Below are 13554 nucleotides of genomic sequence, written 5' to 3'. Positions count from 1 at the left end.
ACATATCAAAAATATACTCATGTATATCAGTTTTTAAAAATCAGAACTGGAGGTGACATAGAGAACGGTTTTTTGAAAGACAAAGCCAGGTAGTCGACAGATAAGCAATAGTAGTTCAATTTTGTTTGTCAGATATCTATGTCCTTTTGTTCTCTTATTACTCTTATGTAACCCCTTAAAATCAGAAAATGTTCACCTTAAAATTAATCCTTTCTGTGTGCTGTGACCGTGGACTTTCCTCCTGCCATTGTGGTGTCTTACCCAGGTCTTGCATGAGAGGAGGGTGTGAACTCTGAGCTGTGGTCAGTATCAGGACCTGGAGATCCTGCTATGTCACTGAGGTGTGAGGAGCTTCCTAAGGTCTGTGATACCAGAAGGGACAGCAGCCTGCATGGACAGGAGGGCTGAGCTGGGTGTTTGGACAGACGAGGTTACTAGGGAAACCGAAAGCTTTGGATTTGATTCTGAGGGTTATGAAAAGTATTTGGAGGATTGAGGATGAATTATTTCCACGTTCCAAATTGTTTGTTTGTTTTTTTAAAGTTCATTCTGGACACTGTTTGGACAGTGTACTTTTCAGGGGCCACAGTTAGCAGGGTCACAAGCCAAGGGTCACCTTGAAATCTCAAGTTAATTTAGCTACTATGGCCTGTTAGTTTCAAGTAAAGGAAAGCATGTTGTCTCAACAGAATGTAAGCTTATTGAGGGCAGGCATTTTGCCTATGTAGCCATTGCCCTATCCTCATGTTAACCAATGCCTGACATATAGAAGATGTACAAGAAATGTCTATTAAATGAATCCTCTGCTAAACGCTGACTGTGAGGTGTTGACAATCTGGGTTAATATGCCAGCTCTGCTGCATGTATAACAAGGTGAACTTTTACAAACTATTCAATTCCTCTGAGACTGAGTTTGCTTATCTGCAAAATGGGAGTAATACTAGATACCAAGGTTTGAGAGATAAAAGGTTGAGAGTTTGGAAAAGTGTCTGTCCATGGTGAGAATGGAGGGCTTTCTTTTCTTCTTCCTGAATATGGAACAACAAGCCCATTTGAAAGTAATGCTCAAGGCAAAAATAATGACTGATGAAGGCAAAGGTGCCTTTTCTGAGCCTCAGTCCTCTGAATCCTTTGAGGATCATCTTTGAGTTAAAGGTGAAGGTCTCAATGGTGGGGTGGCTTCTTTAGATTAAATTGGGTGGGCTTTGTCCTTAAAGGTCTTTCCCCACCTTCTTATAAATCCTTGACTCAGAAGTACTCTTGAGCACCCAAGAAGCCAAGCTTTATTATTTATGTTGGTGCTAAAGGAATCACTCAAATAATGAAAAGAATATCAATAATAGGACTAATGTGCAATGACTAAATTGTATGCCTTTAAACATGTTATCTTGCCTCATTTTTATGGTAACTCCCTACAGTGGGTTTTGCAGAAGCATTCACTGAAACTCAACAAAATACTAGTTTGGACGTGTTTCTATGGCCCTAGAGCCCATATCGGAGTCCTGGTGTTGTGCTGTGGGTTAATGCGCTGGACTGAAAAGTGGGTTTGAACCGCAAGGTTGGTGGTTCACTCTCATGAGCCGCTCCTCAGAAACCCTATACAGGGTTGCTATGGGTAGGAACTGACTTGATGGCACTTAACAACTGGCACATAACAAGTGCTCAACAGTGGTAGCCACAATGACCGTGATGTTGATATGGGCTATGTTGTAGTTGTAGTTGTTGTTAAGTGTCATCAATTGGTTCCAACCCATAGTGACCCTGTATAGGGTTTCTGAGGAGCAGCGGGCGATTCTGATTAGTTTCTCCCATTTAGCAATTGTTAAAATTATGATAAACCCACATATAAACCATAGTGGGTGGGGTAGTTAACCATCTTGACTGCTGACCAAAACATTGGAGGTTCCAGTCTACTCAGAAGAAAAGCCTGTCTACTTCTGAACAATCAGCCGTGGAAAATCCTGTAGGACACAGCTGTACTCTGATACACATAGGGTTGCCACCATTAGTCAGAATCTATTCAATAGCAACTGGCTTTCACACATAGATGAGGCCAACAGTGTTTCTCAAACACAAGTGTGTGCCAGGATCACCAGGGGTCTTATTAAGACTCGAATCAGGGACCCCCACCCCCAGAGGTTCTGCTTTAATAGTTCAGGGCTGGGACCAGAGAATGTACATTTCTAACAAGTGCCCAGGTGGTCTGATGCTTCAGCGCTGGGAACCACACTGGATTGAGCCATGGAACAAAGGCCAAAGAGGAGGCCAAATGGTTTAAAACAGAATTCATTGTAGTCTCGTCTTCTGAGCTGTTGGGTGAATTAGGGATGACTTCTGGAATTAGGGAAGACTGTGATGTCCCTATAACACCCTAATCCCTCATCATACTCTAATTCAAAGGCAAAGGAGCCAGCTTACCAGCCAGCCAGCTGGGGTGGACCATTTTCCAAAAACAAAATCAAAGCAAATAAAAACAGGAGCCCTAAAATCATCTCTCCCTCCTAGATCCTGTTTTCAGAGAGGAGACGTGGTTTGCACTTAGAGAAATCCCTTCCATCAGCCTAGCTTTGGCCTGAATGTTAATTTTCAGAGTCAGTGCCAGTGAGAAAATCGCAGTACACACAGTTAAACTGGTCCTGCTTCTGTCTTCTGCCATCTTCATAAATTATTCACATTACCCAGCGTTTAATATGCCTTCCCTCTTCAGACCTACTCCATGCCTCTGTTCTCTTTCACTTACAGCTATGGAACAACTATTTTCATCTGGCGGTGGCTTTTATCACTCAGGATTCCCTGCAGCTGGAACAGTTCTCACACGCCAAGCACAACAAAATCCTGGATAAGTAGGTTGCAGTTTTGGGTTTCCTAAAGGGGGTGGGGGTGGGGCTCATGAGATTATCTGAGATGGTGCCTGAGACAGAGGTGTTGTTCTTTCTAGGTACGGGGACATGAGACGGTTAATTGGATTCTCCATCAGAGATATGTGGTACAAGCTTGGTAAGTAAGTACGCACATCCAGACAGTCACATCTGCACACGCCAAACTCCTTCTTGAAGACCATCTGTTAGGGGGCCACAGGGGTTTCAGCAGTGGGAGCTAGAGATAACAGTTGATCAGTCTGCACACCCCGGGTTTTTAATAAGAGTCTGCTTGTACACTGAAGGAGAGAGGTGTCACCCCCGCCCCCAACAGCTGTGCATTTGCATCTTCTTAGTATACTGAGGGAATCAGAAGTTAAGTTGGAATTAACAAGACTGAGTTCAGCACAGAACTGCTGTGAAGCTCACGCCCTCAACACATCCCACGTGAGCTTGCTGCTGGTGGGTGGGTCATCCTGTTTTCTGCTTCTTAGGTGGTGCTGTGGCCCACAGGAGACCCACCAGCTTCAGGGGGAAGAATTATTGTTAGGTGCCATCAAATCTTTTCTGATGCACAGTGATCCTATGCTCAACAGAACGAAACACTATCCTGTCCTGCGTCATCCTCACAAGTGTTGTTATGTTTGAGCCCATTGTTGCTGCCACTGGGCCAGTCAGCCTCCTTGAGTGTCATCTTCTTTTGCACTGAACCTCTGCTTTGTAAAATATGAAGTTGTTCTCCAGGGACTGGTCTCTTCTGATAACATGTTCAGAGTATGAGAGACAGTCTTACCATCCTTCCTTCTAATGAAAATGCTGGTTGTTGTTGTTGTTGTTGTTGTTGTTAGGTGCCATCAAGTCGGTACCGACTCATAGCAACCTTATGCACAGCATAACAAAACACTGCCCCATCCTGGGCCCACCGCACTGTTGTTGCCACGCTTGAGCCCAATGATGCTGCCACTTTGCCAGTCCATCTCACTGGGGGTCTTCTTCTTTTCCTCTTACCATCCATCTTACCAAACATGATATCCTTCTCCAGTGACAGGTCCCTACTGATAATATATCTGAAATATGAGAGATGAAGTTTGGCCATCCTGGCCTCCAAGGAGCACTCTGGCTGCACTTCTTCTTCCAACACAGATCTGTTGGTTCTTTTGGCAGCCCGTGGCACTTTCAATAGTCTCCTCCAACACCACAACTCAAAAGCATCAATTCTTCTACGGTCTTATTCACTGTCCAGCTTTCTCGTGTGTATAAGGTTATTGAAAATACCTTGGCTTTGGTCAGGTGAACCTTAGTCCTCCAGCTGACATCTTTGCTCTTCAACACTTTAGAAAGGTCTTGTGCAGCAAATTTGCCTAAAGCAATATGTCGCTTGATTTCTTGACTGCAGCTTCCATGAGTGTTGATAGTTAATCCAAGAAGAATGAAGTCCTTGACAACTTCAATCTTTTCTCCGTTGATTAGAATGTTGTTTATTGGTCCAGTGGTGAGGATTTTTGTTTTCTCGACATTGAGATGCAATTCATATTTTGAGATGCAAAATAAATATTTTAAGTCTCTTTCGCTTTCAGCAAGCAAGGATGTATCATCTGCATATCACAGGTTGTTAATGAGTCTTCCTCTAATCTTGATGCCATGTTTTTCTTCATATAACTCAGCTTCTCATTTTATTTGCTCAGCATACAGGTTGAATAAGTATGGTAAAAGAATACAACCTTTTCGCAAATCTTTGTTAATTTTAAATCATTCAGTGTTCCCATGTTCTGTTTGAACAACTGCCTCTTGGTCCATGTCCAGATTCCTCATGAGCACAATTAAGTGTTCCAGAATACTCATACTTCACAATGTTGTCCATAGCTTGTTATGACCACACAATCGTAAACTTTTGCCTAGTCAATAAAGCACAGAGAATATCTTTCTGGTATTCTCTGCTTTCAGCCAAGATCCATCGGACATTAGCAATGATATCCCGCATTCCACAGCCTCTTCTGAATCTGGCTTGAACCTCTGGAAGTACTCTGTCAATTAATGTATGCTTGCAGCCATTTCTGTATTACCTTTAGTAAAACTTTACTTCCATGAAATATCAAAGATATTGTCTGATGATTTTTGCATTCCGTTGGGTCACCTCTCTTTGGAATGGGCACACATACGGATCTCTTCTGATTAGTTGGCCAGAGAGTTGTCTTCCAAATTTCTTGGCATAGATGAGTGAGTGCCTCCTGTGCCCCCTCAACTTTCTTGAAAGATTTCAATTTTTATTCCATCAATTCCTGGTACCTTGTTCTTTGCCAATTCCTTCAATGCACCTTGGACTTCAGTATCATTGGCTCTTGATCATATGCTACCTCTTGAAATGGTTGAACACGAACCATTTCCTTTTGGTACAGTGACTCTGTAGTCCTTCCATCTTCTTTTGATGCTTTCTGCATCATTCAATAATTTGCCCAGAGGATCCTTCAATAATGAAAATTGAGGCTTGAATTTTTTATTTAGTTCCCCCAGCTTCAGAAATGCTGGACATGTTCTTCCTTTTTGGTTTTCTGACTCCGGATCTTTGCACATTTTGTTGTAATATTTGGCTTTATCTTCTAAAGCTGATCTTTGAAATTTTCTGTTCAGCTCTTGTACCTCTTCAATTCTTCCATTTGCTTTAGCATCTCTATGCTGGAGAGCAAGTTTCAGTGTCTCTTCTGACACCCTTTTTGACCTTTTCTTCTTTCTGGTTGTACTTTCTCCAAAACAGATTTGTTCTTTCGTTTGGCAGTCTATGGTATATATATTAACTTATTCTGAACTGAAATAAGGTTAGAGTGCAGATCATCAATTTTACATTCAACAGTTCACTCTTGGTTTCATCTCATTGATGGCAATTCCCTCAACAGGACATCAATTATCGTACTTCCTCACTGTGTTTCTTGTTTCCATTGCTCCTGTTTTCCCCACCCTTCTGAATTTTGTCCTTAGGTAAATACTGTCTTTTGTGGTTGACCATTCTATGGTGTACCTACTTCACTGGTGGTATTTTCCCCAATATAACTATCTATTGTTTGGTTTAAAATTGAGCTGGGTGGTGAGTTCTGTTCCAGACCTGAAGGATGACCAAGAACCATAGTCTCTGGGTTCTACCAGTCTCTTTTTGATTGGTAAGCCTGGTATTGTTTATGATTTTGAATTTTGTTCCATATCTTTCCCTCCCTCCCTGGAACCTGTGATCCCTTTCAGAGTACATATATCCTATGGTATTTTAACATTCTTCACCAACACCACGATCCCGATACACTGGTTCTTCTTTGGTCTTCCTTATTCATGAATAGTAATGAGTAGTGAGACTTAACGTTTTCTCCTTGACACTCTGCTGCTGGTTGCTCACCCAGACTTAAATGGAGACCTTCTTTGATGGAGGTATTCGCAGGGACTGTGCCCACCTCTAGATTCAACCTGTGTAAACTCTCTAGATTTTACTTCTTGTTTCCTAGGACTATTTTCCTAAACACACTTTATTTTTACAGTAGCTTTAGGTTTACAGAACAATTATTCAATAAATACAGAGTTTTCATACACCCTCTTTCCCACTGTACATAGTTTCTCCTATTATTAACATCCTACATTAGTGTGACATGTTTGTAACAATTGAAGAACCAATATTGATACATTTTCATTAAGTAATGTTCATAGTTAGCATTGAGATTCACTCTTCGTGTCCTGGTGTTTTGATAAATGAATAATGTCTTGTGTCCATCAGTGTAGTATTGTACAGACTAGTTTCACTGCCCTACCAATGCCCTATGTTCCACCTAGCCATCCCTTAACCCCAATCCCACTGATCTTTTTACTGTCATCCTGAGACCTTTTACTGCCCACTGATCTCCATCTGAGTTCCTGGACAGCACTTCTTGTCATTCCTATCCAGAAGGTCATCCATTGTGGGGAGCACTATTCAGTGGAAGGATTGCCTTCCTGAATTCTGTGGATGCTGGCAGCATGAGTTCTGCTGAGGGCACACACTGAAGAGTAGAGAGTTGTGGGGTGGTCCACAAAATTAAAAGAAGTGCTGAGGAACCAGTTGTGGGACAGGCTGCCCAATCAACGCTGTGAGTCCTATCCTGCCATTTACAGGTTCTGAGACCTAAAACACAGATCTGAGCTTCCCTGGACCTCAGCTGGGGAAATCGCTCCTTCTCACAGGATGAGGATCCTAACAACTGAACACAGGGGAAAGTGAAGCCATCGAGGTCACTGTTCTTATGCTTGTCTTCATCCTTGCTTCCTGAGGCTCCTTAACCTCCAAAGTTGGGTTTATATCACTAAGGCCTGAAAGGAGAGCGCCAAGGAAGATAACAGCACGAGGAAAGGGGCTGGGCATGCTAAATGTCTATGAAGTTCACAGCACAGCGGTTCCCCTCTGCAGCACTGTTACACTTTGGGTTGGCACAGGTCAGTGGCTTTTGTAGGCGGCTGTCCTGTGCACTGTAGAATGTTTAGCAGCATCCCTAGCATCTTAGTTACCTAGTGCTGCCATACAAATTACAATAAGCAGGTGACTTTAAAGAATATAAATCTATTTTCTCACCAGTTTGAAGGTTAGAATCCAAATTTAGGGCATCTGCTCTAAGGGTAGGTCCTTGTTTGTCTCCTTGAGCTTTTAGTAACTGTCCACAAACGCAGGCTTATAGATGCATCTCCCTCCTAGATCATCACATATTACTTTCTTGCAGTCCGTCTCACTCCATGCCTAGTTTTTCTTTTGTAAGAGGCTACTCAGAAGGATGCTAGGGCATCATTGACACAACCAAACAAAACGGGTCCCAAACAGAATCACATTACAGGTACCAGGGTTAGGACTTAATCATATATTTTCAGGGAATCAAATCCAATCCATACACCTTATCTCTATCCATTAGGTGCTAGTAGGAACCGTAACCCAGCTGTGACAAGCACAGATGTCTCCAGACAGTGCCAAATGTTCCCTGGGGAACAAAAATCACCCTTGCTTGAGAGCCAGTATCATAAAGAAATGCCATCTGGCTCCATTTTCTATAAAAATATATCTTCACTTTAGATAAGGACAGGATATAAGAAAGAAATATTTTGATTAATTTCTATTACTTCTGCAACCCCAAACACCCAACCCCACTGCCATTGAGTAGAGTCAAACTCCAAGCAAAGCTGTACAGGGATTCTGACATTACAAATCTTCATGGGAGTTGAGGTAGCCTCATACTTCCCCTGCAAAGTGGCTGGTGGGTTTGAACTACTGACCTTGTGGTTAGCAGTCCAGTGCTTATCCTACAGTACCACCAAGCTATCCTGTAATGGGGAAATATATAGAGCAAGTGCAGACCTACTTGGTAGCTGACACCTGATGTTGGGGTCAGGTGTGGTTAACAGTCCAGTGCTTATCCTACAGTACCACCAAGCTATCCTGTAATAGGGGGGAAATATATAGAGCAAGTGCAGACCTACTTGGTAGCTGACACCTGATGTTGGGGTCAGGAATTTGGAAAGACGTGACAAGGCCTGGAACAAAGTGAAGCATGGGCACTTAGCTAACAGGGACCGTCTCTGCTCCTTTCTAGTTGACTGCCATCTTGATAGAACGAAGATTTGATGTCACATCTCCCGATTTTTCAAATGAATCCAGGAAATTGGATTTTAAATGCATTTTCCAACTTATAAATATTGATGACAACTAATTGAAAATTTTTAAAGCATTGAAACCTTAATGGGACCCAAATTCAGTTTAGTTACCACTAGTTTGCATTCTTTGCTCTAAAATACTAGGGGCCAGATAAGCCTGTGGTGGGCTCCCTTTTTCTCTCTCCACATAATGCTAGAAATACAAATAGGGGTTTGGGCTTTGTCAGTTGCAAACCCTTCCACACAGCCCGCTCACTTCTGAATGTCCTTCGTTGACATTGTTTTGCACACAGTAGATTTTATTTAGATATAGATTATGTTTTGGCAGACGTTCCAGCATTCCCAATTATGCTGATGAATGAAGAGATGTTACCAAATATTCCACCTGTTTAGAATCACAGCACATCAGAGCTAGAAGGGCCCTTTTGAGATCATATTGTCCAGCATTTTTCAAATGTTTATTTTTAGCTGAGGAACACTAAAAAAAAAAAAAAAAAAAAAAAAGCTCAGAATGTAAATTGGACAAAAACAGAGCTATATCATTGAGTAGTGTGGGGAGCCCAGAGCCCCATCATAAGGACAGTTCCTGAACTACACATGTAGATACCTATCACGCTTCTGCTGAATATTTTCTTTGAAGGAAATTCCGAAGCCCGGTGTTTTAGTTCCCTAGGATTGCTGTAATGGAAATGCCACAATTGGAGGGCTTCAAACATCATCATAATTCTCTCATAGTTTAGAAGGCTGGAAGTCCAAATTCAGAGTGCTGGTTCTAGAGGAAGGTTTTTTTCTTTATTGGCTGTGGGGAATGGTCCTTGTCTCCTTTCAGCATTCCTAGGCCCAGCATTACTTGTAGATCTCCATATATCTTAGCATCAGTATTCCCCTGGATCTAGATGCTTCACAATACAGGGACCCCAGGTCCAAAGGAGGCACTCCACAACCACCTCTTCTTTCTTGGGGGAGGTAGGTCCCTCTGAGCTCTGCTCACTTGTCTCTCCTTTTATATCTCAAAAGGGATTGACTCAAGATGCAACCTAATCCTGTAGATTGCTTCTGGTCTCATTAAAGTCGTGAAAATGAGGATTTGCAACACATAAGATAATTACATCAGGTCAGAGCTGACTACATCAGATCACTTCATGGGGGGATTGCATCATATTAAATCTCATCATGGAGGTGATAACTGCATCTTAACTGCTAAAGTGCTGAGAATGCTGGCCAAGCCAACTTGATATAAGATAACTATCACACCCAGGAAAGAACAATCTGAACGTATTAGTCAACCCATCATTTTCTCAGTGAAGAAACAAACTCAGAAAAGGAGGAAGGGTTTGTGCAAAGTCAGATAGTGGATTGGTGGTTCAGTGGCAGAACTCTTGCATCCCATGCAAGAAACCAGGCTTTGATTCCTGGCCACGGCACTACAATGCCATGTGCTGCCACCACCCATCTTTCAGCAGAGGTTTTTATGTTGCTACGATGCTGAGCATGTTTCAGGGGGAGCTACCAGGCTAAGATAGACTAGGAAAAAATGCTTCTGAAAATCACTCAATCAAAACCCTGTGTTGTACAAGAGAACTTTGCTCTACCCTCATCTGATCATCTGATCGTGGGGCTGGTACAGGATCAGTAGTGTGTCACATTGTACATGTGATCAACATGAGTTAAGACCAACTCTATGTTGGTTGTCAGAATCATGACAAACACCCTTGCCTGCTTGTATGTTTGGAAAATCTGACTCCTTGCTGCTTGCAAATACCTTTAGGAGGAATTAATGCAATTAAAAGAATCTTCTTTGTTTTTCGCAAAGAAGAGATGTTGACTGTGTCTGACTTAGTAAGGGGGTATGTACTCAAGGGACAAGTAGAAGAACCAGGGTGTAGAAGGACAAGGTCCAAAACCACTCTAGGGATTGTCAGATTGCAGTGATTGGTTGAATGTAAAAACTGATGAATTGCCCTGTAGACCTTCACTCATTTCACAATAAGAGGTATGAAATAAAACAACAACCAACCAACAACCCACTCTAGCAGACCAGGACAGGACACTGCTTCTGTAGGGTTCATTCCTGCATCACTGCTAAAGAGTCGGTTGCCAAGGACGACACGCTATCTCCCTTGATACCCCATCATCCACTTTGGGAGGCAGTTTCCCAAAGTAAAATCCAGGGTGATGTCACTGGAAGGAGTTATGGGCAGAAGGCAAACCAAAGCCACAGACAAGCCCTGCAGAAAACACAAAGCAAAGGATGCTTTTGCAAAGATGGCTGCCCTGCCCACCTCTTGGCCTGACTCCTGGGAGGATAAAAGTATATCAGCCTGACATGATTGTCTTACTGCCCCAGTCTGCCACCCATTGGCTATGTGGTTGCCTTCCCCTTGTCTGTGGCTTTCATAAAAAGAAAGACTAGAAAGAAGAAGCTGAGCGAATGAGTGTCTTCCCTCCCTCTCCCACCCTGCATGCTAGCAATAACCTGCTAATGAGGTTTACCTGCTCATCCCAGCCAGGACTAAGCACGATACATGTTAAGGATCAATGTAATGAGAACACTATGCTGAGTAATGATAGTGTTTAAAGTGCAATTCATGGAATATACAAAACAGAGTAAAGTTGACAAGTGGCCCACGTAGCTGATTGCCTGTGTAATCTGTTTTCTTGCCTTCTTCTTGGCGAACTGAACCCTGATTATTTTGGGGGAATGACAGTGTGCTTAGTTAACAATGTCAGGTAGCAGGTGATGGCCATGTGACCCAATTCTGGGTCATAAAAAATTGACAGCAATATATTTGGGGTTTCAGGAGAGCATACTTTCCCCGTTGAAAAAAGATAAAAAGGAGTGGGGTGTATATGTGTGGGACACAGAGCTTGTTTAAGTCAGTGAAACTCTTCTCCAGGATACTCTTATGGTAGACACAAGTCATGATGTAAAAAAAAAAAAAAAAGTCAGACTGTACTTCACAAAGAGTGAACCCCAGTGCAAGCTGTGAACCTTAGTTAATATTGGTTCAATCATTGTAACAAACGTGCCACATTAATGCAGTGTGCAGAAGAATGAACAGGTATATGGGCACTCTGTACTGTTTGTACAATGTTTTGAAAAGTTAAAACAGCTCTAAAAAGTAAATTCTATTAATATAAGACAGGAGTAGAGGCTTGCAGATTCATTGGGTACATTTGTCTTTTGCGTATAATTCTTTACTTTTCTGAGGAAAAACCCAAGATGCCTGGAGGTGCAGTGTTGCTGTTGTTGTTAGGAGTCAGAGTCAGTTCCACTCATAGTGATCCTGTGAGTACAACAGAAAGAAACATTGCTCTGTCCTGCACCATGCTCCTCACAACTGTGATGTTTGATACAATTGTTGCTGCCACTGTGTCACTCCATCTTGTTAGCTGTCTTCCTCTTTTTTGCTGATCCTGTACCAAGCATGGTATCTTTCTCCACGGAATGAGTCCTCCTGACAACATGTCCAAAGTACAAGAGGGATATAATCACGGTCAGATTTTGCATCTCATGAACTTGTTTCATTTTCTTCAGCTTCAGTCTGAACTTGCATATGAGCAATTGATGATCTGTTCCACAGTCTGCCCCTGGCCTTGTTTTGACCAATGATACTAAGTTTCTCCATTATCTCTTTTCACAGAATGTAGTCAGTTTGATTCCTGTATATTTCTTATTTTGAGGTCTAGGTGTATGTTACTAAAGGAAGATATTTACAATGAATAAGTTCTTGGTCTTGTGAAATTCTATATTATGTGATCTCCAGCATCATTTCTATCACCAAGGTCACATTCCACTACTTATCCTTCCTCATTGGTTCCAACTTTCACATTCCAGTCACCAGTCTATGCATGTTGATTGCATGTTTGATCAATTTCAGACTGAAGTAGTTATTTGTTGTTGTTGTGAAGTGCTGTTGAGTTGGTTCCGTAGAATTCTTTAATTTCATCAACATTGATTTAGTGGTTGGTGTGTAAATTTGAATAATAGTGGTATTAACTGGTCTTCCTTGTAGCAGATGGATATTATCCTATCACAGACAGCATTGAACTTCAAGGCAGATCTTGAAATGTTCCTTTTGGCAATGAATGTGACATTATTCCTCTTTAATTTATTTTTCCAGTATGAGTCAAAATGACCAATACTAGTCTATTTCAGCTTAATAATGCCTGGATGATATCCTGGTGTGAACTGCGAGGTCAGCAATTCAAATCCATCAGTCACTCCTCAGAAACCCTATGAAGGATCACTATGAGTCATAATGGACTTGATGACACCTAAGAGAGACAACAACAATGCTTAGGATATTGATCTTTATGCATTCTATTTCATTTTTTCATGATTTCCTATCTTTATAGATTCATCTTTTGTACATGTCATATTCCAGTTATTAATGGATATTTTCAGCTGTTTCTTTCCATTTTGAGTTGTGCTCCCTTTGCGAATGAAGGTCTCAAAAGCTTTGCACCATCCATGTTATTAATCTCAATTGTACTTTGAGGAGGCAGCTCTTCCCCAGTCACGTTCTGAGTACCTTCCAACCTGAGGCACTCATCTTCAGGCACTGTGTCTGACCATGTTCCACTGCTATTCAAAAGGTTTTCAGTGGCTAACCATTCAGAAGGAGTCTGCCTCTCCTTCCTCATAGTCTTTCTTAGTCTGGAAGCTCCACTGAAATCTGTCCACCATGGGTGACCCTGTTGGTGTTTAAAATACCAGTAGCTACCACAGTCTGACCACCTCTCAGATGAGTGGTGGCAGGTGCAGCAGACACCTGGAAACCATGAGGACAAGTCACATGCTAAATCTAGAGGGGGAGCTCAGGACTGACCATCTTTTCACTACTTGTTGTTAAACAAGAAAAATTAAGTCCTTTTTCAGTTTAGTCACAGTGGTCAGACTTCTGTCATATCTCTAACTGATGCATCACCTAATTCAATTCCCTGATCTTATAGGTAAAATTACTGAGTCCCAGAGAGACAAGGCCATTCTCAAGGTCAACAACACCAGCCTGTCTTTTGACTCCAAGTCCAGTGTTCTTTTTTTTTT

General features: G+C 42.0%; 1 protein-coding gene across 1 annotated transcript in view; it reads left to right on the top strand.

Moving 5' to 3' along the window:
• DOCK2 (dedicator of cytokinesis 2) overlaps nt 1-13554 on the top strand; it is a 658261-nt gene that overhangs the window by 540046 nt on the left and 104661 nt on the right. Inside the window, exons 31-32 of the mRNA XM_006864832.1 lie at nt 2743-2843; nt 2939-2997. Coding sequence (XP_006864894.1) covers nt 2743-2843; nt 2939-2997 — 160 coding nt within the window. The remainder of the gene's footprint in view (nt 1-2742; nt 2844-2938; nt 2998-13554) is intronic.

The sequence above is a fragment of the Chrysochloris asiatica genome, unplaced genomic scaffold (genome assembly GCF_000296735.1).
Source record: "Chrysochloris asiatica unplaced genomic scaffold, ChrAsi1.0 scaffold00071, whole genome shotgun sequence".
Classification (NCBI taxonomy): Eukaryota; Metazoa; Chordata; class Mammalia; order Afrosoricida; family Chrysochloridae; genus Chrysochloris; species Chrysochloris asiatica.
The sequence above is the reverse complement of the archived record's forward strand: the minus strand, read 5'-3'. Positions and strand labels throughout refer to the sequence as shown.